Below are 27659 nucleotides of genomic sequence, written 5' to 3'. Positions count from 1 at the left end.
TGTGTATTCTTATTGTCATGAAAAAGAAATCTACTGTTGTACCGAGTCACAAAGTAAGACTCTGTTTGTCACATATGTGCGGATTAAGTGTTTTGAGTATGTGAGGGAGAATGTGAGGGAGTATGTGTTTGGCCGTGTGTGTGTATGTGTGTATGCGTGCGTGCAAGAGTAAGTACAGGCGTATGTCTGCTGGAGTCTATGACTCTGTAGCTCAGTACCAGTTCATTGCTCAAACATGTCTTTCCTCTCCTCCACCTCTCTGTCTTTAGGTACACTGAAGAGGAGGAGAGCTCAGGCTCAAAGTTCTCAGCCTCAGCCACAGCGTGCACATAACCGCCAGCCCAGAGAGAACTATCAGATGGGCCAGATGCGCCGCTGAGCTCCTCAATCTGCCTTGGTTCTTCCTAGTGCCTACAACAGGAAACACTTTACTCCAAAGAGTTACTGAACCAATCAGTTAACCCCATCTACAGACTTACAGAGCTTACAAAAGGAAACAGATTCCCCACAGCAAACTTCAATAGAACTGCTCCACAAAGCAGTGATGCTGATCTCACACTGAAGAAAGACCAGATGAGGAAAAAGAGAGAATCACTGCTTTGTGTACTTATAAGGATATCATTTTATTTTTTTTGGTTTTCACCCCTAATTTTCTCTTCCATCTCTCTCTAAGCAGAGTGCTTCAAGGTCCTTGTCTCTCTCCACATGTAATTCTCTCCCCCCCCCCCCCCCTATATTTTCCTTCCAACACTGCCATCCTGCTCAGAATGACATGATGGGGAAATGCAGAGGTTCTACAAGGCAACGCTGTTTGAGCAACAGCTCCTTCTGCATAGACTCTGTTGCCAATGTGATTAAAATGGAGAGTGAAAGTATCTGAAATGCAAGCTTTTTTAAAGATCACTCTTTCTTTCTTTCTTTCTTTCTTATCAGTTGTACAGTTTTTCACAAGTGCTTTTTTTCCCCTTTTTTTGCGTCTTCTGATTGTGTTTTTCTTCTGATGAATACAAGATATTTACTGTTTTGACTGACACTCAGGACAAATTAATAAGCCTAAATCATTGTGTGTCAGAGAGGTGAATGTCAAATGCCTGATGATTCTTGGGGATGTGGGGCTTTTTTTAATCGTTTATTTTTACGCTGACAAAGACTGAGACTGAGTATTCCTGTTGTCTCATGCACTGCTTGCAGATGAAGAGTTGCTGAATAGATTAGATTTGTGGAATTGAAAATTCCTCAGTAAAGGAGCAAGAGATAAAATTAGACTTGTGATTGTTTTACCTTTTGGTGAATGGCCTTATTTCACATACATTCAGCTGTGAAAGATTGTGAGAAGTGTGTGGTTTGTGTATTTTTTTTTTTTCTTCCCCATGTCATATGGAGTGTTGAACCTATCAGCTATTCGTAACAGCTATTGATCTGAGAACAGCTATTAATACAGAGAGCTGATGGGAGACTTTAGGAGGAAACTAGAGGAACATATAGTTCATGTTGTGGCTTCTACATAACCACTTTCCATATCAAAGCGAATACAGAAATTATATTCAGGAAATAAACCAAGCAGGACCTGCAAACCACATGTTAATAATGGAACTGTATTTTCTCCTTGTTAAAAAGTAATGGCATCTAAATCTTATTATATAGACCATGTGCAGATGATGATCTGTAACCACTTTCTATGGTGCCTGATGAGCAGCAGGACAAATTTGTGCCAGCCTTCTATCGGATCAAATACTCATCTGCTGTGTTGATTTTCCGAGGCACTTATTCGAGCAGAAATTACTCATCTCAGAGAGGTTGGACTTTCAGGCAGTAATTAAAGCTGCGCTAATTTAGCTCTTTTGTTTAATATTCAGCATTTTCTTTTTTGCTGATGCAGATCTTGCGTACCAAAATAATGACACATTTTATTCTGTCTACAATACAACTTTGCATTATGGATTTAAAACAAAATGCAAGATCCAATATCCAATGAAAGACTTTCCTTTATGGAATTTGGCCCATATGATGCATTTGTCAGCTGTTTACAGAGATTGTAATGGTTTAGAGCACTGTTGAAAAGAGCATTGTAGCAGTGTATAGTCGTCACTTGCAAATCTACTGCCCACCAATTTCCTCCCTTATGGAATGGTTTATTAGTGGACAGGCCATGTCGTCTATTCGGAAATAATTGTTTATTAGGAAAGTGAAGTATGCCCTTATTCTACTCAAGTGTTGCCGAAACAGTGGTTGGTGGTAGTGTTTAGCTTTGAATATAGAGGCTCAGAGTTTTCCGATTCATTCTTGTTTTTCTGTGGTAAAGTTCTATGTCTTGGGGGTATTCGGGGCAGCACTTTTAATTCAAATGCTTTTTTCAGGTCTTGCTTTAAAGGTGTAAGAAGAATGTGCACTGATTATAGATGTAAAATGTGTGGAGTTTGAAGATGGGGAAATATGTCTAATACTGCTGTTTGATTTTAATGACCGCTGTGCTTTATACAGCACCCTTTCATTTTTCTTTTTCATTATTCAGAATTTCTTTCACCTTTTTTCCTTTCGTTTGCGTGCAATTTCAAAACTTTTTAATAAAAATGCAAAAAGTATTGTGCAAAGATATGTAATTTTTTTTTTTTGAAGTACTTGAAAATGTATTAATACAAATAAAGAATTTGGTCAATTTCTCAACACACAGTTTATTCACATTAATAAAAACAGACTTGGAAAAACATTACAGCGCACCGATTCTTTACACCGCTGTGTGTTAACAGCGGGTACTTTTATTTCTGATGACATTTGCTCTAAATAGCACTTTACAAACTGTTGTTTATAGGGCATCTAAGATCCACAGTATAGAGTAAAAGCAAACTTACATTCCGTTGAACCAATGTTGTGTCAGTCAGCTGTATGGTCTGGTATTTATCAGGAAAGAATTATTGTTGGGTCTGTGGTGAACTCAGAGTTTGTGCTGACCCATTAGTTTCTCAGGAGCTCTCAGTTGCATTATTTACATTTACAAATATAAGACATTATTTACATTTACATTATTTACTGTCCAATGTGACCCAAATGAGGATGGGTTCTCTTCTGAGCCTGGTTCCTCTCAAGATTTCTTACTCATATCATCTCAGGGAGTTTTTCCTTGCCATCTTCACTTCCGGCTTGCTCATCAGGGATAGATGTTAGAGATATATAGTATTTTAAATTTTAAATGAATATTTTTTAATTAATTTTAAAATTTAAACGTATGTATGTATTTATTTAGATATTTTTACTCTTATGTTTATTTTTATTATTATTCATTTTTTCCCCTTCTGTTTCTATACATCTGTAAAGCTGCTTTGAGACAATGTGAATTGTTAAAAGCGCTATACAAATAAATTGAATTGAAATGAATTACAGTCCAGTGTAGTTCACACAGTTGGGTGTGTGTGTGTGTTTGGTATAGTTCAGTTCTGTTTGTTGAGGTGCCTGATGCCTGGAGAGAAGAAACTATTGCACAGTCTGGTCGTGAGGACCCAAATTTTACGCTACCTTTTCCAAGATGGCAGGAGAGTGAAGAGTGTGTGTGAGGGGTGTGTGGGGTCATCCACAATGCTGCTGGCTTTGATTTGGCGTGTGTTTTGAATGTCCTCACTATCTGCTGAGGGGTCTTGCGATCCGAGGCGATGCAGTTCCCAAACCAGACGAAGATGCAGCTGCTCAGGATGCTCTCAATAGTCCCTCTGTAGAACATGGTCAGGATGGGGGAGGAAGATTGGCTTTCCTCAGCTTACAAGTAAAGACGCTTCTGGGCTTTCTTACTGAAGGAGCTGGTGTTGCGTGGCCAGGTGAAGTCCTCCACCAGATGAGCACCAAGGAATTTGGTGCTCTTGACGATCTCTAGAGATGATCTGTCAATGTTCAGCAGAGAGTGGTCGCTCTGTGCTCTCGTGCAGTCAACAACCCTCTATTTAGTTATCAACATTCAGAGACAGGTTGTTGGCTCTATACCAGGCAGTAAGCTGTTTCACCTATTCTCTGTATGCTGACTCATTCTTACTGATAAGACCTGCCACGGTCATGTCATGAGCGAACTTGCTGATGTGGTTCGATATGTGCATTGCTACACAGTCTGAGTCAGCAAGGTGAACAGCAGTGGACTGAGTACGCAGCCCTGAGGGGCCCCAGTGCTCAGTGTGGTGGTGCTGGAGATGCTGTTCCTGATCCAGACTGACTGAGGTCTCCCAGTCAGGAAGTCCAGGATCCAGTTGCAGAGGGAGGTGTTTAGTCCCAGCAGGCTCAACGTCTCAGTCAGGTGCTGAGGGATGATTTTGTTGAAAGCTGAGCTGAAGTCTATGAACTGCATTTGTACATATTTATCTTTATTGACCAGGTGGGTGAGGGCCAGATGAAGGGTCATGGCAATGGCATCATTTGTGGAGCAGTTTGGATGATACGCAAACTGCAGGGGGTCAAGTGAAGGTGGTAGCTGAGTCTTGATTCGCCTCATGACTAGCCTTTTGAAGCATTCATCACGATGGGTGTGAGTGCGACGGGATGCTGGGAGGTAGGACACTGTAGAGTTCTTTGGCAAGGTGATGATGGTGGTTGTCTTGAGGCACCTAGGAACAACAGTACCTAGTCATTGAGGGAAGGAATGGTGTTCCTAGCTGCTATATTGTTCTGTACCTCAAACTATCTCTGCAATCATTCCTTTCAACTGACATTACGTTTACTTCTAGTTTTGATATTCCTTGATTTAGATATGCAGCTACAGGGGGACATGTTTGCTTTGCACCTCCTGCTTGTCCTGTGTGCCCTGTGATGGACTGGGTATTCCTTGCCTTTTGCCCCCCCCCCTTTTTTTAAAACCACTAAGCCATTATGTCTTCCAAATATCTCAACCTTATATTAAAAATAATTATAGCTGGTTTTTGTAGATATCGGATCCTGAATAGGTAAGTTAATGTAATGCTTTGTGCTTATTGATTTATCTGCTCAGTTAAATCCCAGAGGATTACGACTGATGTCGTTTTTAAGTTAATCCATAGACCAGCCTTTCCTCCAAATATGGTTTGCATTTGTTGAATAATCAGTTTAATGGAACTTTATTTTACACAAATACTTAGCAAAACAGACTCACCTTGTAGATAAACAAATACATCAATCTTCAGCCATATCTCAAGGGCTATGTTTATACTATATACTAATCAAAATACCACTCATTAACCTGCTCATCCGTATCTGTAGTCTATTAGATCACCTGACCCTTAGCGATAGCTCAGCATCTATGCCTACAACCCTACACTCACCAACATCACACTATTAACTAGTGACATCAATGAAGCCAAAAATGAAATGCCAGAAACAGCTAGCTTTCCAATAAGAAAGACTGGATAGAAATCCATTAACGGACTGGATGGCATCGAAATGTTTGTAATACATTATAAAGGTTTCAAATACATTTGAATACAGCGTGCTATGCCATTTTTATTGCTATTATGTGCAATAGAGATGTTACATTGGATGTGATGTGCTGGGAGCATCATCGTTGCTCAGTCTAACACTTTACTTTGTATGTGTTTGTTTCATTCAGACTTAAAAGAGATTTAAAACTTAAAAAGGTATTCTAACAATAGGAAAGCAGCAAGGATCAATCAGCAATGGTGAAAACAGTAACTGGTTTCATCTTCTGCTTAACCTTAGAAAGTCCAGTTGTTTTTTGTTTTGTTTTGTTTTGTTTTTAACATCATGATGTCAGGCATGTCCATGAGCACAAAACACCACGCTCACTCTGTTCCTCAGTCACGTGTCCTCACAAGCTCCTGCTTTTCCCGCCTTTTATCACATCGAACAAAAATCTTCTCCTCTAAAGCCCGGATAGATCCTCTGTCTTCTGTCTCAGCACAAAACGTCGCTCTGTTAGAGAATGACGGGTCAAAGAGCAAAAGATAAGTTAAAATCATAAAAATAATTTGCACTTTTTTCAGTAAGAAACAAAATGCACCGGGTAGCTTCTCGGATTGTAGCTTCTGAACCGTCGGGTTAACTTTTTTGCAGTAAGAAACCAGCAACATCTGTATTAGTACCATACGTATCTTATCTTTATAATTAATAAGCTTTTATAAACGTCTGTAACTTATAAGCTATAATCACATTAGGATAAAATGGATCTTTATTGTCATTGTCATTGTACAAACGTTGTAAACAGGTTTATAAACAGCAATATATACAGGACAGGTAAACAATATAAACAAACAAACAGATAAATGACAAGGTATAAATAGATACAAAAATACAGTATTGTTGGAAATTGAACCTTAACAAATTTTCTGTTCTTGTGTAGTATGTGCACAAGTGTAGGATGTAAATTGTTCTAACCATATATTATATTATATTATATTATATTATACACCAATATATTGTGCTCATGAAGCATAATGGTTATTCACAGTGTGTTTGTGTGAAGATCAGTGCACGTATGATAAGCTGCCTAGACTCCTCCAACAACTTTTAGTCTGTCAAGCGATTACTCTGGTCTTGTGTCCGGTTTTAACTGTAACTACAAAAACATTAAACCTGGAGCTGGACTATAAAAGATAAGCAGGAATTGACTCGTCCACTAGTGGGGGCTGTGTGAATGGATCTGTCTCCGACATCGTTACACAAAAAAGTCACTCGTCATTCTCTCCACGTCAGGTCCAAAAACATTCATTGTAAGGATGCTGATCATTTTCACTATTAAGGTTGTGATTCTCGCTCACATATTGTCAAGGATTCTTTGACCAGTTTAGTAAAAACAGTCTGCCTATTATATTCATGTTTACAGTAACAGAGCACTGTGGCTACATTTAACCCCAAACTGATCAATCAAGTTTGTGACTGTAATATATATAATAATAATAATAATTTAAAAATAATAATTTATTGCGCAGCTCTACTCCCTTTAAACAGTTGAGCAGTTTTACCTTTGCTGTGTCTCCCCAGCTTTGACTCGAATCTTGCCAATGGTGAGCTGTGGCTCATCTTCCTTGCTCCCCCATGGCAATATGGTCTTCATTTTGCTCCACATGTTGGTCCACACTGATTCTGCTTCCCAGGACACATGCACCATCATCAGATCTCCAATGTCAGTGTCCACAGTCATCAGGAAAGAGTAGGTCTTATTGCCTGAGACCTTTACTCTGAGAGAGAGAGATGGTGTAAGCTTGATTAATGCTGATCTTTTATAGTAATAAAATGTGCCTTATTGCCAGTTGTATAGCCTGAAGTGTGATGACTTTTCCAAAAATTGCTCCAAAATAACAATTGTATACATTTGTCCTGATACTACACATTTTTGTACATTGAGGCTGTTCTGGGTAAGACCTGTATGTATTGAAATGGATTTTAGATCCATCAGTGTTGGTCAAATAAAGGAAAATGGTGGCTTTAGAGAATGTTAAAACTGTGCAATTTGCACTTTTTTGCTTATATATTGGGATTTTTTTTAGCTTATATTTTATTTATTTCCTGCAGTCTGGCTACTGATCAGTTCAGTAAAAATGTACAGTTTTTCTAAATGAACCCAGATAAATTTAGTTTGGATTGTTTGTATAGTGCTTTAGTATATTATATAGGATATAAACTTTCCATTACTGTTAATGTTAGCTACATTAACCTTGTAGCTCCAGTACAAAACTAAGGAAGATACATTAAGCACCAAAAAAATGGAGTAATAGGGAAATTACATACATTTCATTTTAGCATATACAACTCATTTAACTTCATTTGCTTTGAACTAAAGCACTGGCCTTGGCCCAAAACCGTGATGACGTCTGTTGATTCAAACATTCCCGATAAACAGCATGTGATGCAATCGTTATTTGCATTGGGTATGCTAACCACTTACTGTATACTTCATTTAAAACTTACCACTTATACGTTATTTAACAGTTAGAGAACACGACGTGCAAGGTCAAATAAATTCTCTTTAGTTTGAAGAGAACCTTACAGCGTGATTGGCAGGGCTTCACTCTCTTCAAGCGTGCCGGTGAGTTTGATAGTGAGAGACAGATCAGTATTTTCAAACTGTGTGAAGAGCTGAATCCTAAACTGAAAATGGTACACTGCAGAGAAATGAAAAAAGAAAGATGTTAGTGATTAGACTATTTCATGCACCAAGTGGAAATTTGCTTAATGGTTCCTATTAAATGTTTCCTTTTTTTTAAACCTGACTTTAAGTAAAGAGTTTAAACGTTTTCCTTCTCTGCTTCTTCATAAAACTTGAATTGTTACTATAATAGCCTAATGGAAAATTTAACACATATCTAGATAAGACTTAATGCCATTTATGTAGGTAATTTTCCTTAATTGCAGGGTCATCATAGGTGTCCATTATTTACACTGAATCACAATTGAACCGCAGTTTATTATCACAGTGCTGCCGTCAGAAACCTCCAGGTTCACATTCTATCTATGTGGTTTGCTGCACAGGGGAATAAATTCACATTTCAGCATTGCACAGAGATATTTAGTTTGTCTTTTATGAGAAAGTCTAATGATCGGTTTTAAAGTTTTTAGTTTACTTTAACCTATAAGAAATTCTACAAAAAAAGGAAGCTGGTTACAGAGCAAGCTACAAACCATGAACACACTCAGTGGTGCTACGTCCATGACTGGTGCTTCTACTAATTACACATAATGATGAATAAAGTTGCTTCATTTGGCTCCCTCTGACCTGATGACAGTATAATTATGGCGAAGCTTATTATTCCAGTTTTTTTCTAGCATCAGCATCAGAAAGCGCACACCCATTAGTAGCAAGTGAACCTATCCGACAATAAAGACATGCTAATTTGTCAGACATTTTTATAAGTGAATTATACATTAGGCAGAACCAAGTCCATGCATAGAAAGGCACAGTTACGGTTCTAGGTCAAGTAACCAACTGTGATCAATTTAGACTTAAATTCAATCTTCTAGCCACTAGCACTAAGCCCTGTGCTACAACAGGCAATAATTTACAACATTAAGCTCTGGCTTACTTTTGTATGGCATAAGAGATCGGGTTTTGAGGTACAGCCTCTTGCTTGTGCTCGTGTGGACCTTATTGATGCCATAGCCAAGAGTGTTACACCGGTTTTTGCGGCAGTCCAGACAGATTCCCTTGTTAAATGCTGCGCTGTCTCTGCACTTGTAGGCCATGATCTGTTTGTCTCTGTTCAGAAGAGAGTCAATAAATAGGTGCACTGCCCGCTCGTGGGCACACTTCATCGTCTGCTCGAAGCCTGCACACAGACAGACAGGAATAAATTAAGAATAAAAAATCGGTCTTACCTACAGATCTCTGTGTTTAGATCACAAAGTCTTTTAAGGTTTTAATGCTCAGGTTCTCAGGCATTTTAACAGCACAACAATGTTCCTAAAAATGTGCCTAAAATACAGCAGCTATTTCTGCACCTCTTCCTGCATTAAAATTGTATTAGCCTTGAATTTATTTACTAACTGAATAAGACAGCCTGTCCATCACATGACCCATTGCATTTCTCTTTGATTCAATATCTTAAGCCTGTTGTCCAGCTCATGCATTTCACATGAATGTGTATTTTGACAGCCTGCAGATATGAACTCAGCAGGGTGGATAGCACGGTGCTGCGTTTGGGATTATCGAGATTTGTGCTTGACAGTTTATGTTATGCTTGTGAACGTTTTTTATCCAAGTAAGTTGTCAAATCCTTCTTTTTTATCAGCTGAACATGTTGGGAATTTATAGCATTTCTTTTTAAGATAAGATAAGATAAGATAAGATAAGATAAGATAAGATATACCTTTTTTCATCCCACAATGGGGAAATTTCACTGTTACAGCAGCCAAGAGAAATAAAATGCAAATATATAAAAAAGAATGGAGACATAATATAATATACAGTATGTACAAAACAAGAAGATATTGCACATAGGTATTATTGCCCATTTTTCAAACTTTCTGTTATTTCACATTTATTTCACATCACGTTTAAACTACTCTGTTATTGTTTATTATTGCAGTGAAACAGTAATAACAGTGTGTATTATGGTGACTGGTTCACTGGGAGCAGCTTTGATTGTAAAGTCTAATAGCAGCAGGAAGACAGCAATTTCATCCAAATCATTAAACTTTAATAGAGCTCTTCACAAGGCTCCCTTTCACCAATCTGTCTCTCTACCAATATCCACTAACCACTCTTTGATCCCTTTAATCTCTTCCTCTCCCCCCATCCCCACTCTATCCCCCCTCTCTCACACTGTCAGTGCTTACCCATAAGGCCATACTGAGATAGGTGGGTGTACAGGTTCTTAACCTGCAGGTGGCATCCAGGCTGAAACGATCCTCCATTAGGGTAGAAGTCGTAGTGAGCAACCGGTTGTTTGATGCCCACGCTGAGCCCCAAGTGCTGCTGGGTAAATGTGTGAATAGCATCCACAAACCTAGCATCATCTGGGGAGAGTCTGTCTGTAGAGGACATGCCTTCAAACAGTGGGCCCGCAGGGTCCAATCCTACACACACATATACATTTACCTTGTGGTCTCAAGCAAAAACATATCCTCAGTGAAATACAAATAGGTGAGTATTATATCGAGCTAAAACAGTGGTCAAGGTTCAATTTAACAGACCTACACAAACTCCCATACAAACAAAACCTGTGTTACTTTGCTTGCCACTGCTTGTACCTTCCTAGTACCTACTGTAGTATGATGATTCGAATTAGTCCTGAGTCTTTGTCATTTGATTCAGTGGCTAAAGAACAATTCCAGCGAAATGTAAAAAGGCATGATATGATATTCATTATGTTATATTTTAACCATTTCTGACATTACTTTTACTGTCACTGTATCCAGTTACTGTTATATTTTGTAGGTTGGTCCTATAATGGCAGTCAGAAACTGAGTCTTTTGTCATTCCCCTTGTTCTGACACAAACACAGATGTATTCCTGACACTCATTACCAACACGGTCAAATTCATTCATAAGCATCCAAATAATTATTGTGTTCTTGGGATATGTGATTAGAGGGATATGCGATGTGTGTGTACCAGCCGCAGCAAGTTTAAGGTGTTACTCAGTGGATTTGGATTAGTGTACTGCACATTCCAACACTCTGCCTTAATAAAGTAAATAATACAGTGAATATTTGGTGCTACATATATCAGTTTTCTTGCATATGAATGTGTATTCCTTAAAAAATTCCAATAGTATATTTGACAGAAATTCTCATCACTATAGGTACTTCATATCACTCATATTTTCTAGCTACATGTTTTTTTACACACGTTATCAGAAGCTCCTCTGGGAGGCAACAGAACATCTCAAATGTCTACTACTGTACATTACAAGTGATCTGGAAGATGGAAAGGCTTTTTAATCATATATTATTATATTTTCTCTCACCAGTGATTCTTCCCAGAGTCCTCCCTGATGTGGCTAAATTCCTTCCGGCGAATCCGGCTATGTGAGCTCCCAGACTGTAGCCGATTAGATGGGCCTTACTGACAGGAAACTGTGTGAGATCCTGGAAATGCAAAAGATATTTGAATTTTTGGCAATATGACTGAATACAGAAGTGTTCAGAGAACCTCAGTGTATGTTTGTGTAATACACCGTTGTATCATATTTTTTAAGACACAAACACACTATTTTGGTCGTCTCACCTCAAGCCACATCAGCAGTTGGGTGATCTCCTGACCGATCACCCGCGTGTTTTGAACTGCAATGGGATAGTGTTGCTGTGCCAAGGTCATCCAGTCACTGACCAGAATATTGATGTCTTTCTGTGTGCTCTTAAGTGCAGCGGCCAACCGAGTGACCCAGCTTTCGATCATCCCATCCATCTACAGATACACACAAAGAGGTCAAGTCCTTTACTGGCAATTTGAGCCAAGTTGTCATTTTTGGTATATGTAAACTTTAGTATACACATATTAAACTTTAGTATACACATATTAAACTTTAGTATACACATATTAAAGTTTTCTCTCTCCCAAGCCTGCATATTGCAATATGGATTACAATGTTTTCTATTTAACCCGAGATAGAAAAAGTATTACTAAACATGCTGCATAAGACTGAGGGCAGCAAAATATAGTCAAATTTGATTTACATTATTGTGAAATAAAAAAATAATTAAGAGTATATATCATAGTCTGAAACAGGGTTTTGCTTTTTGGTCTTAGCATGTATATGATATTCTTATGAAGTCTTCTGGTGCCTTAGCTGACTGCATGACTGGAACAGACTCTCAGGACTCTTTCTACCCAAATAATATAATGCCCATAACCGCTGCCTCTTGAATGGATTTCAGAGGCATTAGTTTCATGCATGTTGAATATTCATCACTCCATTTAATCTATCACTGGGTGTAAACTTTGCAGTAATCTGTCTGCTTTGGAGTCTATATATTCTGTACTGACAGTTCCAGTTAGTTTAGCCATGTATATTCCTCCTGATGATGATGAAGTCCCATACCGACCAGCCGTGGATGATGATGACCAGGGGGTGGCTGCTGTTGAAGCTACAGGACTGCAGGGTGTGAGCTTGGAAGAGCTTTACAGTGCAGGCATCATTTATATCCATCCCATGCTTATACATCCTGAACATGGATTTAGGCTCATAGTGCGTCTTTATCTTTAACCCATGCTCATAATCTGTAACAGAGTCAAACAAACACTGAGTTAGCTTCATTCATTCATTTTCTACCGCTTTATTCGAACTACCTCGGGTCACGGGGAGCCTGTGCATATCTCAGGCGTCATCGGGCATCAAGGCAGGATACACCCTGGACGGAGTGCCAACCCATCAGAGGGCACACACACTCTCATTCACTCACACACTCACACACTACGGACAATTTTCCAGAGATGCCAATCAACCTACCATGCATGTCTTTGGACCGGGGGAGGAAACCGGAGTACCCGGAGGAAACAACCGAGGCACGGGGAGAACATGCAAACTCCACACACACAAAGTGGAGGTGGGGATCGAACCCCCAACCCTGGAGGTGTGAGGCGAACGTGCTAACCACTAAGCCACCGTGTCCCCCTCGAGCTAACTGCTTAATAAGGCGAATAATTACTTATATGTGTCACGTCTTTGCAGTAGGAGATTGCAGATTTTTATTAAAATCGTTCTGTTAACATTATGCCTTTTATTTTATCCAACTCAAATAAGAAAAAAGTGGAAAACTGAAAATACAAAACTGCTCAGTGCCCATGTCAACACTGGTGGCATAACAGACATCAGACAGACACGGTGTGCAGACAGAGATTAGTGTCTCTGTTGGTTACGTGGGGTATCTTGGCTCATATGTCTCCCAAAGGTCAGTAAATGTCTTGATGTTTTTTGATACTGAATATAAAGAGATGTGATAGTTTGAGTTTGCGAAGGTTTTACTGTATTTTCTCATCCTCTTTAATCAATACAAGTGATAACCACCCACCTTGTGTTGTGATTTTGGCCTGTGCAAATACGTCTGTGTAAGGAACAGTGAGTTCAGTACACTGAGTTATGTTCCACCTACTTTGTACTGAACTGCCTGCTTTACACAGAGGTGTGTGTGGCGTATTTCATTCACACTCACTTGACTTCCAAGTTATTCCCTGTGTTTAGGTCTAGATTTCTGTGTTTTAAGGAAATTCATACTTTTGTAGATGTGATTGCTGTTCTGAGTGGAAGGCAAATTAGTCTGAATTGTTGGCATTATTTCTTTTATATATAATATAAAATTGAGACAAAGATTAGAGTGATACAGTTTTTTAACTGGAGAGCAAGCACTAGTAAATAAGTAAATAACTCACTTCCGGTTGACTGGGGCTTGTTAACTCTATTAGCATATTTGGGTGAGTATCCATAATATGCTTTAGCTATTGTATGTCTTTATGGTGAATAATTCTAAAATATTTTATCATTAACTTCATTTTTGCTACATTTTGCATAGTCCAGCAGCGGCATTATACCACCATGGGTAGTGTTGATGGCTTGAAGCACCTGATTTAGGGTTAAACTTTTTATGTCTGCATGGGTTTCCTCTGTGTTCTCTGATTTCCTTCCACTTCCCCAAATCATGCAGGCAGATATGGCTATGCTGCATTGCCCCTAGATGGTGTAAATAAATGTGTGAATGCATGCTGTTCCTGGGCTAGGGTCTTGATCTGTTCTGGATCCACTGCACCATTAACCATGACAAAGCGGTTACTTAAGCTGAATGAATGTATTTACCAACATAAAACACTACCAGAGTATGAATGTGTTGATGTGGACTGGGGCAGTTGTTTTACTAAAGAAAAAAGACGGACACTTTGTCCATGTCAAATTGTGCAAGTGTAAAACAAATAAACTTCACTGTGTGGAATCGTCTTCGATGCTTGAAAGTATAGACGATCTCTGGCCTTCTGTTATCCCTAACACAAACTGTTTTTTGGCACACAAGCCCATAACCACTGACTACTCGCCACGTATATTAGCTTTCTCCACTACAAATCCACCTTTGTATGGGTCTTACATAAGAAGTTGCAAATTATATTGCATGAAAAATAGTTTATAATAGCAAGCACTCACCTGCTCTGTTTCCTTTTGCTCTTCTCCCATCACACAGGCATGAGGTAATTAGCAGGAAAGAAAGTACATTAAGCACATGCATTCTGCTCCAATAGCCTCAATAGACACCAGCTTGCTAATCCAATAATGGCAAGTTTCTAAAATGAAGTATTATGTGTCTATTTATCTAAGTATTTTCAGGATTTTGTTATACTCTTATGGAAAGAGTAGATGGAGGTGGATATGTGTGCAAACTTAAAGCTGAAAAGGCCACGATATGCAAATACAGAGGTTCAGGGAGGGTCCTGGGTGCAAAGGGAGTCATATGTTCAACTGTGAGTTGCAAAATCTGGAAGCAAAATAACTTCCATTTGTAGTGAGATACTTTTTTATTATCTCTCCCTACTGTGAATTGAGTTCTCTGTAATAACAGCAATGATTTACCACGGTGTAATACAGCCATGCGCTTTGTAGGTGACAGCAGAAGAAGGTTTGAAACTGCTCTAAACTTAAATATCTGCCCTGAGATCAATAATCAAAGCTGCACTGAATACATTCATATAGGTACAGAGCATGTGCATTATTTATTTATTATTTATAATTATACATTATAATGCCATTAATAATGAGACTCTATAAACAGCTTCAAAACAAGATATTTGCTTTGATAGTTTTAAAAATATATAGAAATGTGCAAAAGTCAAAGAAAATGATGAAATAAGGAGGCAAAAGTAATTCAAGGAAGCCAGTAACAATTTCCTTGTACTTATAACTGCATATATTTTGTTGCTGCACAATATTATGCAGTATTCTAAGGACACTGGATGATACAGAGCTACAGATGCAAAAGCTTTTACAAGTCATTTCAGAACAGGGCTTGTGCTTCTGAACAACACCTATTATCTGATTTTAGCATTGTACTACCATTCCAAGTGATCATGCAAGGCACATACTGCATATTGGTTATTCTATTAAAGACATGAACATGTATTAGCTATAATGAGGTCGTTCTGGTCCTGTATAACTCATACAGTTATCTCATTTCTATGGCTGGAAATGTAGGCAAACAAACTGAGCTTGACAAAAGCTGACCTGGAAGTAACACAAACATCCTGGTTCAAAAAAAATAATGGACAGCACTTTGTTTAATTTAAATATAAATCTTTTTTTGAACAATTAACAGATTATTATTATATGAATTTACCTAATTGCCCCTTATAGTGCAAGGACTTTTTATGGGACATGCCAGTTTTAAGCCTTTAGCAGGGAGAACTGGAGGTATATATTGATGATGCTGTGTTTACTAGCCAAACATTCTGTATTTCTGCTGTAACATACTGAAGCCATGATATAACCTTTAAGAAATTAAAACATTTATATGATTTTTTAGTATTATCTTAAAAATGTTGCAAAAATAGCACCTTTACGTTGGAATATAAATACTAGAATCTTATCAGAGCAAAACAGAAGAACAAACAGAGCTTTGAGAACATTTGCTTTTCCAGGCACACTGTATATTTTTGCACTTCGGGCTCCTCTACATTATGCCCACGGTGATTTCTCCAACTATAAGCTGTGTAATAGCTGATGTTTGGCTTTCTTATGCAGAGTAATTAGGGGTAGGATAAAAACAGTGCAGTTTGTGCATGTTAAGTGCCTCGATTAATACTCTAACTAGCGTGTTTATTTTGCATTGTTTTTATATACATTTGTTCTTAAGTGTTGCCGTTTGGGAGATGTAAAGTGTTGTATTAGAACCTTTGGTACCATACTGGACAATATGCTTTAGTAGACAGGAGCTTTAACTCCAGGAACAGACACAAACATTTAAACATAGGATCACTGTGACCCAAATTACTGAGCAAACAATGACTCTGAATCAGGTGAATGGGTTCAGTCTGGTCCAAAGAGTTTTTATTCACTACAAGCTACATCTTTAAGAATATTCAGAATAAAATCTGACTAAACACCCGTTACTTATTCAGGTACGTTTTGTTAATTTGCATTCCAGAAGTCAGGTCTGTGTTCAACCAGAAATCGTCATTTATTTCAGAGCTTTCAGAGATCATTTCAGAAGATATCACTGTCATATATTTAAACTGTGTGTGAAAAATAACAGTACAAAATACAAGAATATGCTAACCACAGTTCAAATGCATCACATAAGCCTGTATAGCGTTCTTTTAACACGTAGTAAAAAATACTGAGTTTATCCAGTTAGTCACAAGTTATTATCAATGAAATACCCTTAGAGCAGCAAACATAGGGCAAATGTATACAGAATTGTACCTGAGTTTAAATGTAATTAATTTTGGGCCTAATTAGGCCTAAGAATTCGGACAGAGAGTGTTTAACTGAGAAGGCAGGCATTGGTGAATTATTCTTCATGTGTCAGAGGAGTTGATGACATGGCCCTCACACTGTTAAGCACAGCAATACTTTCAACAATTTCAACTATATGGTTTAACACTGTGCTTTGAAGCCTGATATTTTTCAATGTTTTTGGATGGGAAATCAAAGTTCTTGTCTAATATGTTGCATAACATATGAGCTCTTTACTGTAGCTGCTGTTGAAAAACATTTGATGTCTTTCTAGAGGTCAATGGCCACTCATTTATCTCAGGCAGAATCTCAGTTCTATTTCATTTAACACAGCATAGAAACACCCCCCCACACACACACACACACTTGAAATTTACCACATTATTCTGTAGAGTACAAAACTCACCCCTCGATACTTAAAGGGAAACAAAATCTCACAGTCTTCAGCTCTGTAATGTTTGTACCATAGTCCTTATCACTCGCTTCCTTCTGTTGAAACTGTGATAAATACAAGTGTCCAAGCATAGAAGACAGCATGATTTCACTGGTTTATGGTACATGATTATTTTGCTCTGAATCTAACTTGTGTAATCATATATTAATATTTAATTAGTAAGTGCAAATTATGGTGATAGATACTAGTTTACATGCTTAATCATTGTTTATACTGTGAAAAATATACAGTGGAGTAAAATATTAGGAAAATACACAATAGGTATCAATATCGGTGACAAGGATTCAGTAATAATGAGTATATAAGTGAGTGTATAAGACCATTTAATGAGGATTTGCAGGCAGCATTAATCCCTGAATGTTATCTTGATAATATCTTTATATAAGTCAGGGTTTTAGCATTGCTTCATTGTAGCTTACTTCATTAGGAGTATGATTCTAAGATTGCATGCAGTTTAATTGTAGGATTTATAATATAATATAATGCTAGCATCAACCTGGATACTTGCATTGTGATAAAACAAAGTGAGAAATGTTTTACACTGCAGCCTGCTGGAGATGAATTAGAGACAGAGTTACATTTGGCCTCTGTCTAGCTCATGGTTATCATTTCATACTTGTCCTTAACATTGCTCTTCTCCTCATGCTTTTCCTCTGGCAGGTGGTGCAGCTCAATCAGCAGGTAGTAGATCATCGCTCCCAACACCCCGCCCACCATTGGACCAGCAACTGGGATCCACCACCAGCCACCACCGGCCCTGAACACACAATACAACACACACTCACTCACAGTATCCCATATATCTAGCTACCATTAGTGATGGACTCACCATGCAGACTCACACGTTTGTAGGATTTTTACATTTCTGTTTGTCCTGTGTTCCACTGATAAAGGTTTTGAACTTGCACACAGTGTCATGTTGGGATATGCGGAGGGGTTTGTTTAAAGAGAAGCATATCAGGCAGTAGAACAGAGCAGAATCACATTACAGCTGATTATCGTATGTCAAAATTAACCTCCTATGACCTGGTGTCCACATATGTGGACACCACTGCATGTAAAATCTTAGGAGGTTAAACATATGTGAAGCACAGACACACAGTCGTTCTCCAGCATCTAAATATCATTTGTACGCACAAGTGAAGTTACTATTATCATCAGGAGGCTGTTTTCTAATAACGTCACACAAAGAAACCTATTTTATTTTGTGTACTTGTGACAACTTCTATGGGCTTTTATGTGTCTTATCTTAGACAAGTGTCTGTTTTAATGCTTTGTAATTGACTACAGCTTGACGTACAGTTGTACTGCTCAGGTGGCAAATACTGGCACTCTCAGTAATCCTCCTCTACTACATTCACTTTCAAGTTCAGTCTCCTTGCATCACCACACTCCTATATTCTGCTGACAATTTACTGTTTCTATTTACGAGGTTCTGAGCAAACTAATCTCTGTGTAAACTGTGTGAACAATTTAAAATGTAGAACTATAATACTGTTACAGTTAGTGAATACATTTGTATAATAGAAGTGGAAGTGAAAAATCTTTCCTGTACACCAATTGTAATTGATCATCAAAGCCGTGTCTGGTGTCTACAGGGATTAAATCTGTTCCAGCACAGCGATGCCCTCGTGTACACAGAGAGCTCCATGAAGACATGGTCTGCCAAGGGTGTAGCGTAAGAACTCACACCTTGGGATTTACTGGAATGCCGACTGCATCCGCCATCAGTGTCTGACCACTAATGCTCTAATACTCAAATCCCACAATTACCCTCTGAAATCTCGTGGAAAGCCTTCCTAGAAGAGTGGAGGTTATTATGAGTAAGAGTGGGGACTAAATCTGCAATAAGAATAGGATGTTCAAAACTAACTTTACTTTGCACATTTCCATGCACATTATCATGTATATACCATAGATCTAAATTATATATAACATACTCAGTATGGTAGTGTCCAAAGCCTTTATGGGTGTCAGTCTAAAGTGGTTATACAGTATGCACTGGACCTACACTGTATATTACACAATTCAGTGGACGAAACACTTCCTATTTTTTTTTCTCTTTTTACTCCTTTTTTTCTTCTTTATTTTTCCTCTCTGTATAACAAGCTGATTTTGCCTTATGGTTATTATGCCTGTGGTGCAGAATAATTTGCCTTTCAGGTCAGACTGCCCTCTGCTGAACACATTAGTATTACAACCTCCTTTCTTAGTATTTACAACCTGTCTTTAAACCTATGGTCCAGTGGATTTATATAACATTTATAGTATACTCACGTTTACTTTTGTCAATATGAACGTAAACCAGTTTGGCTTTCAGATGTTTCAGATGGTTGTTCATGATGTGTGACCATGGCTGTTTATCTTACACATAAAAATAACACAGTGTTCTTCTGGTGGGTGTTTATAAGCCATTTTTATGTTAGAAAAAAAAAGCAAGGGTGAATAAAAGACAGACCACTCAGAATATATTATGTGCTGAGAGACACACAAGAGTCTCTCCTCTTGGATTATTGTCAGGATTTCTAGTTTCCCAGAGACTCAGGGGGGCTGTGGAAAAATGAACCAACTGTATGAGAGGAACAGACACGAGCTGTCAGATGAAGACTCTATTAAGGGCTATCTTTGAAAGATGCTTTGATCTCATGCTGGCAAGCTGGAATACCCAATTCACTAAAGTTAGAAAATAACATTTTGTGTGTGTGTGTGTGTGTGTGTGTGTGTGTGTGTGTGTGTGTGTGTGTGTGTGCGCGTGCGTGCGTGCGTGCGTGCGTGTGTGTGTGTGTGTGTGTGTGTGTGTGTGTGTGTGTGTGTGTGTGTGTGTGTGTGTGTGTGTGTGAGTGCGTGAATCAATTACTAAAGAGCTTTCTTTGTTTCTCTCGGGTGATACTGTATGTGTTTTAGAGACTGTATGTGTTTTTGGGGCCAATTTGTGTTGTCTAAGCATAACAAGTGAGTGCTCACTTTTTACTGTAGCACTAATTAATATATTCCAGATAATTATCATATTATTCCATGCATCAAGTTAATTTAAATCCCCCTAAACTGGGATAAAGATAGCTTTACATTTATTATACATTAATTTTATTAGCTAGGGTTAGAATATCTACATTTTTTTAGGTTGTAATAATTTAAATATTATCATATGGGAAAATATTGAGATATTTTTCTTAGCAATGGTTTAAGTTTCACTCAAAAGGTGTTAGATATGTTTAGTTAGCTAGCGTTGCTTTGGAAGTTAATATTGCTTTAAGGTCATAGCATTAGGGTGAAGTTTAATATGAGCTCTGACGTAAGGACTTGAGTTAGGTCAGGGTCAGGTCAGAGGTCAAGCAGATTTGTGTGAGTGTGTTTTCCGTACCTGAACACCTCCACCCCCCAGCCTGCCACAGCAGTAAAGAGACGGGGTCCCAAGTCTCGTGCAGGGTTGATGGGATAGCCACAGTTTAGGCCCATGGCCACTGCGATGGCCAGGATGGTGAAACCAATGAGAAGTGGCTCCATTCCTTTAGGGGCTCCGATGTTTTTCTTGTCCACAATGGCCAGGATGCACAGCACTAAAGCTGCAGTGGCAACGACCTGCATGGATAAGTAGCAACCAGTACATGCTGAATTTACGAGATTGTTCTATTTGCTTAGGTTGGTTTTATGGCTTTCATTAACAATACCATCTTCCCCTGATTTAGTTCTTTATCTTTTGTGGTCGTGACTACTATATCTGGACAGTGAACACACACCTTCATTGGCTTTGGAAATGTCTCTTTTCTCATTTCTTTCTTACACTTTTCCTAACATTTTACATAATCATTTCAACGGCACTGCACTAGAAAGACCTGGCAACCCTGAGGAATGAACTGCTTGCCTATTGACACCAAGTTAAGCCATTTTGTTCTTGTTCTAGAAGTCATGAATCCAAATCAAAGTGTCAAAATAGCAAGGCTCTCTATCTCAGACATGTGTGTATGGTATAGAGTACACACAAATGCACAGAGTACCTTCAGTAAGATGCATAATCGTGAAATAACGTGTTTCCTTACCTGATCAAAAAACCCATTAAGGACTGAAAGATGCTTTGCTGGATAGCTGGCAAAGATGTTCGCGGTGGCATTTTCACCTGTGACCAGCAGCTCTCCATTGGAGTAGTCCATGAGGGCATCTGTAGAAATAAAATGTTTTCTATTAGCTCTTAATTTATTATTCATGCATATTGTATACATTTTTCAAATCCGAGTTATTTTGGAATAAATTTGTAGCAGGTTAGTGAAGAGAGCAGAGGGTGAACTGATCAGCACAATCATATGCAGGCATTGACATGGCTAAAGACTTGCATCTAATATTAATATTATTTATTGTAACAATCATTATAGGCAGCCGTCCAAGAGTGGGGTACTTCCCAGTCCAAGAGTAGGGTGAATTACACTCACATAGACCCTCAGCCACAGATGGTTGTGTTTTGTCTAGGAGTTTTAGCTGGATTTAAGGATCAACTCTAGAACAATTGCAGTACCCATGTGCCTTTACAATAGATGTTAATATGATGTCTTTCTACTTTATTGATCACACCTATGTTTGTCTTGGAAGTTTATTTAAAATGTTAAGCCTATTCTAGGGACTAGATAATACTTATGAAGTGAAATAAAATATTTACTTACCGTAGTATAGTCCAAAGACAGTACAAGAGCCTGCAAAACCACCAATGAACTGGGCAGCCACATATACTGGAAATTTCTTAATGGGAAACTTCCCTAAGACTGCCATGGCTAGAGATACGGCAGGGTTTACATGTCCTCCTGTAACAAGAAGACAAATATAAGTCAATGTCCTAATCATTTACATGAGTACTTATTAAAGCATGATGGTGGCCAGCATGGTGTTAGAAATGCATTCGGCAGACACCTAAAGAAGTGTTTACTCTCTATTAGTCCCTATTATACACTTGGCTTCCTGGGAATTGGGACAGACATAATCTGCCTAAGTCGTCTTAGGCCACAGTAGGCCACAGTCGTGACCCCTATTGAACTCCAAAGTACTATGAGGACTCCAAAGTACTACACCTCACCTCACTGTGACTCCAAAGTACTACACCTCAAACACAAAGCCTGGGAAAAACTAATGAAAACAGAACATTTCCCTCACACTCCTTTGTCTTGGTCAGTATGACAGAACCAGGGTCAGTTAGCAAGGCTTTGGTTAATATGTTATTTCTTTTATTAATGAGTAATTCTTATGTAGTGTATTGTTTTCTAAATTTTCCATCAATTTATCAGCACAATGATGAATCCCTTTCTGTAAATATTAACAGAGTAAAAAATTTTGTAGAAGGATCTAGGTCTACTAAATGCAGAACATTTTAATCTCTATATGTTCTTAGGTTTGTGGTTGTAGACATCATCTTCAGTTCTTATCACAGGTTTTTAGTAGAGGCCAAATTCGGATACGGAGGATCATTGCTTTAATAATGCTTTCAAAATCATAAGTTTTCCTGTAACCTATTCTGTGTTTATTTGGATTCGTGTTTGGGGTCATAGTAGTAGGTCAGTGACCTTTAATTTTTAATATTTTACACAATAATTTTTGCCCATGTTCTTTATGGCTACCAGTAATTCAGAATTTTATGAGTGGAAGACTCATATCAATGAATCATTTCGCAAACCATGACCAGGAGGTCCTTTTTTGTTGTTTTTAATCCTCAATAACTGTGAAACATATTGACCAATAAATGTGCTGTGTATCTGTATTGCCAACATTTTTTTCGAAAAATGAGCCTAATATTTGAATAGAAGATTCTGTAAAGATCCACTGTTACAGTTAAAGGAAACCAGGCTGCAAAACAGTTTGAGAACCCATGCTTTATAGAATCAATTCTTTTTTCTCTCTGTATTATCTTTTAGCTGGTTGTGGTTTCACACTAAGTTCTTTACAATCATGTAGAGAGAAATTTTCAGAAAGAAGTGTGCTGACAAATTGGACATTATAGAAGAAAGACCATGTCTGAACTAGTTATAAAAATGTATGCTGCGTGCATATTATTTTTTTCTGCCTGCAAAATTGCTTTTAATGTCATGCCTCATTTCGCTTTCATGATAATATTACTCATGTTTCATTCATGCTGATGGTGGATGATAGATAGATAGATAGATAGATAGATAGATAGATAGATAGATAGATAGATAGATAGATAGATAGATAGATAGATAGATAGATAGATAGATAGATAGATAGATAGGCAATTCAAACATCCATGAATTTCCTTTCGAGATCGATAATCTATCTATCTATCTATCTATCTATCTATCTATCTATCTATCTATCTATCTATCTATCTATCTATCTATCTATCTATCTATCTATCTATCTATCTAATATACACCATCAGCATGAATGAATCATAATGCTCGTAGTGATTTTAATATGGTCTGGCTTTTTACATTATCACGAAAGCGAAATGAGGCATGAAATTAAAACACAGCAATTTCACAGAAAAAAAATAATAAAAACTGCAAAAATGACAAGCAGAATATGTAATAGTTCTGGAGGCATGACCAAGAGGACAGGAAAAAACCTGTATATAGTATACTGTGTGCCAGAAACAGTTTTAGCTTACTCACTGTCTTATTCAGCAAAACCCAATAAAGACTGTACTCAAAAAAGTCCTAAAGGTTACATACACATAGTGTTTCACATCTGCAGTCAGTCGATGAAAAGTTATAATCACACCACTGACTGTGCTTCCCTCTTAAACCTGACACCTCAATAGAGTATACTCTTGGCACAGAATACCACTAACTCCCTCCTCTTTAATTATTCAGTCTCTGAGTTCACACGAAGCAGGAGACGCTATTTATTAAATCACACTCTCCCTTAGGACAAGGTACAAAATGGAGTGCCGAGTTTAGAGCATGCTGAATCCAACTGTGGAGGTCTTACGTTTAGTGCTAAAACGACAGTTATCACCTGCCATTTTTCACAGCAGAGTGAACTGAACAGCAATCAGAGACAGTTTACACAATGTTCTGCTGGCTCTGTCATTACAGTCTCTTAGCTACTGATCAGACAAGTTCACAAGTTCAAACACTATTCTGCCAAGCTGCACCATCCAGCCCTCAAGCAAAGGCATTAAATTTCTATCCTGAAGACTGACACTTTGCTCTAACTCTAAATTTTATCTATCTATCTATCTATCTATCTATCTATCTATCTATCTATCTATCTATCTATCTATCTAATATCTATCTATCTATCTATCTATCTATCTATCTATCTATCTATCTATCTATCTATCTATCTATCTATCTATCTATCTATCTATCTATCTATCTATCTATCTATCTATCTATCTATCTATCTATCTATCTATCTATCTATCTATCTATCTATCTATCTATCTATCAATCTAATATACACCATCAGCATGAATGAATCATAATCTATCTATCTATCTATCTATCTATCTATCTATCTATCTATCTATCTATCTATCTATCTATCTATCTATCTATCTATCTATCTATTCGTTTTTTTTCCCGGGACAACTGGAAAGATCACTTTAGTGTGAATTCAACATATTCCAGGCAAATACTACAGCATCCTAAAATATAACTGCCATTGTGCTCCAAAAAGCTGGTTGAAAAGAGCGAATCTGAAATGTGTGTATTTACTAATAAGCTTAATAATGTAGGCGTTTGAGCCTTTTCACTGATGTCAAATAAATCTAGCACTTCCACAAAAAAAGGTATCATCTTTATAACAAGTGACATTAATAACACAATCTGCTCTGAAATCCCACACACAGCCATTTGGAATTTTTAATCCAGCACTTAAATGCTAAGGCCAAAATGCTGATCCTAGTGGGAACTTAAACTGAAATACATTAATATTTTTAATTATTAAGCTCTTAATGTATTAATACATTTAGAGCTCTGTACTTTTTTACCCCTTAATTTGTTTAAATGAGCACCAAGTCGAAGAGCTGTGTCGTTGTCTGAGATCACTGGTCAAAGATCACAGCAAAGCAAAACACTCAGACTGACAGTTCAATATGACCAATGATTTCTCATGATGTTTTGGAAACTATGTTGTGTGAACGAGTGCAAAGTCTTGCTGACTAAAATAAATTAAATTATATGCAGGGATTAAATTGTGTTTTAGTATGTTTGGGAGATTGGATGGCAAAATTAGTAGAAACAACCGATAACTTAGTCTGCTTTAATGCAGCATCCATTAGCTATTCAACCAATTCTGTTCAGAATTTGGTGTAGGCCTATGGTTAATATGTGAATGATTATGTAAAGAAATAATACGTTTAGAGAAGTATTCGCAAATCACCTTGCTAGCTTACTCATACATCAGTTTCAATCATTTATTATACCGGTTATCTGACTTTTCTTTTCTAATAGTTAATATAGTAATTATATCTATAGAATAATAAACAATTACAATCATTTTAAATTCATTTATGATTGATTAAATTAAATTTTGGTTCATTATATATATGTATCAATGCAACATCTCCGATTATTAAACTGTAAATTACTAAATGGGATAAATTTATTTGATAAAGAATTGACAAAATTTAAAAAGCTGAAAAATACGTTTGAGACACTGAAAAGCTTGTTGATCCAAAGCAACCAGGTTTTCAAGCACGTACAAGGTTATTTTACTTTCTTCAATGTCTATGAATTATTCTATTACCTGATACACCTCCTGACACATAGACAGCTAGTATCAATCCTGTGGTGAAGCCAATGTGGATGGTGAGCGGTTCACCCACAGCTCCTCTGCTGAGCACAGCCTGTGCCACTGAGCCACAGCCAAAAAGCTGAGAGAGGACAGACACAACAAATCAGTCCAATACAGTCAGGGACAGAAGACCAGTGAGGAAAAACTCCTCTTTTGTGAGTCAGATCACATTAATGCTCTGTTGTTCAGCAGGACTTCAGCTCTAATTAGAAGTAAACATAAGAACAAAGAATTCAGCTAAGGGAGGATTGACAAGGACAGAAGAGCAACAAAAGATGTCCAATTCTGTGATGTTCTCATTGGTCATGAACACTGATGCTAACTAACAGGACACCGTAGGGGAAAATCTTTGTGTATGAGCCCAGATCTTTTTTTGGTGTTTATTGGTGTTTTACAAGTTAAAAGAAGTTTTGTAAGTCCAGTGTTTGTAATTTGCAACCTGCGCTCATAAGTTTGCAGAAAGCAAATTCTAGACAAAATGTTGCTTAACATCATTCAAATCACTGAAAGATTAGAAAACTCTGCTTACATTATAACCCAATCACTTATTCATGCTACCCTCGAACATAAATAGCTTTTCAAGCTTTATGGGTTTGTAAGAACTATGTGCTTGGTGTGGATTATGTCTCACTTTGTAACTTAACATTTTCCACATGAATACATGTAAATGTAATATTTATCTACTAATCTATTGGCCAATAGTTAGTCAATTGGGTAAAATGTCTATGAACACTAATTGTACTGACAGTTAATACTTCAATTAACATCAACGAAATGTAAAGTGCCATTATTTATGTATCCATGTTTACATCACTGTACTATATTATAAATATGATTACATAATCGTACATCCTTGTGCCCTTAGACACCGCTACAGGTGATGTCAGCTATTTTTGGTTTTGATTTGTAGACTTCCCATAACACAAATGAAAGTGTCTTGATTAACTTACTAATCCTTTAACAGAATGTTTCATCTAATATTTTGCTTTGTGTTTCTAATTGAGAGCGAATTGTTAATCTTTGAACTGTCAGACGTCAAATGATGTCAGAAAAGGTTAACAAAGTGAAAATGAGGTTTACTAGCAAACAGAACGGTCATGCTGTAATCCGTTAGGACTTAATGATCGCTTAATGTCCACAAACTCCCTTTTACCTCTAACTGCTTTGTATATATCCTCATATGAGGGGAAAAGGTACTTGAAAAACTTGATTAACTTTCATGTGGTTATGATATAAGCACAGATATAAAGCAGAAATAAAAATGGACACAGTGTATTATAGTAACAGTCTGAAGAGGATAAGAGGAAAGTTGCAAAACAATATTTTCAGCATTGTTATATAAAAACATTAAAAGGTTTGTGCTCGTGTATTATTCTACATTATTTTATAATTCATTACTATTCCAGGTTAATAAAATAGCATTGAAGTTTAAAAACAGTTTTTTTGTACAGTTTATAGTTATGTTGCTGTAATAAAACAGTTTCTTGACAGATTTACTATAAGTACTATACACTTAGACTTACTATAAGCACAAATGTCCCGAGGAATTCTGCTAGAAACTCTCTGATGATAGCATGACGAAGTGTGAATTTCTCTCTCAGACCCCTCAAGCTGTCCAGCTCCATGTTTGCTCAC

At 37.5% G+C, this 27659-nt stretch overlaps 3 protein-coding genes and 1 long non-coding RNA gene across 4 annotated transcripts in view; 2 read left to right on the top strand and 2 right to left on the bottom strand.

Moving 5' to 3' along the window:
- The window catches only part of adam10a (ADAM metallopeptidase domain 10a), a 75279-nt gene extending 72572 nt beyond the window's left edge, over window positions 1-2707 (top strand). Inside the window, exon 16 of the mRNA XM_027137104.2 lies at window positions 270-2707. Within this exon, the coding sequence (XP_026992905.1) occupies window positions 270-379 (110 nt within the window). The 3' untranslated portion in view covers window positions 380-2707. The remainder of the gene's footprint in view (window positions 1-269) is intronic.
- A 2721-nt stretch (window positions 2708-5428) lies between these two features.
- lipca (lipase, hepatic a) lies at window positions 5429-14806 on the bottom strand. Its single transcript, XM_027137105.2, has 9 exons — window positions 14531-14806; window positions 12443-12621; window positions 11629-11808; window positions 11369-11489; window positions 10237-10476; window positions 8985-9227; window positions 7952-8066; window positions 6927-7142; window positions 5429-5877 (listed from the first exon to the last, which is right to left on the bottom strand). Exons 1-9 carry the CDS (start codon window positions 14610-14612, stop codon window positions 5760-5762), a joined length of 1494 nt encoding a protein of 497 aa, XP_026992906.1. The 5' UTR covers window positions 14613-14806; the 3' UTR covers window positions 5429-5759.
- Window positions 13299-18192, top strand: LOC125145539. Its single transcript, XR_007143966.1, has 2 exons — window positions 13299-13812; window positions 17946-18192. It is a non-coding gene; the product is annotated as an uncharacterized LOC125145539 (long non-coding RNA).
- On the bottom strand, window positions 16557-27659 carry aqp9b (aquaporin 9b). Its single transcript, XM_027137107.2, has 6 exons — window positions 27548-27659; window positions 25977-26103; window positions 21938-22075; window positions 21323-21441; window positions 20647-20864; window positions 16557-18042 (listed from the first exon to the last, which is right to left on the bottom strand). Exons 1-6 carry the CDS (start codon window positions 27647-27649, stop codon window positions 17877-17879), a joined length of 870 nt encoding a protein of 289 aa, XP_026992908.1. The 5' UTR covers window positions 27650-27659; the 3' UTR covers window positions 16557-17876.

This window comes from Tachysurus fulvidraco, chromosome 1, assembly GCF_022655615.1.
Source record: "Tachysurus fulvidraco isolate hzauxx_2018 chromosome 1, HZAU_PFXX_2.0, whole genome shotgun sequence".
Lineage (NCBI taxonomy): Eukaryota > Metazoa > Chordata > Actinopteri > Siluriformes > Bagridae > Tachysurus > Tachysurus fulvidraco.
This window is presented reverse-complemented; position numbering and strand designations above follow the sequence as displayed.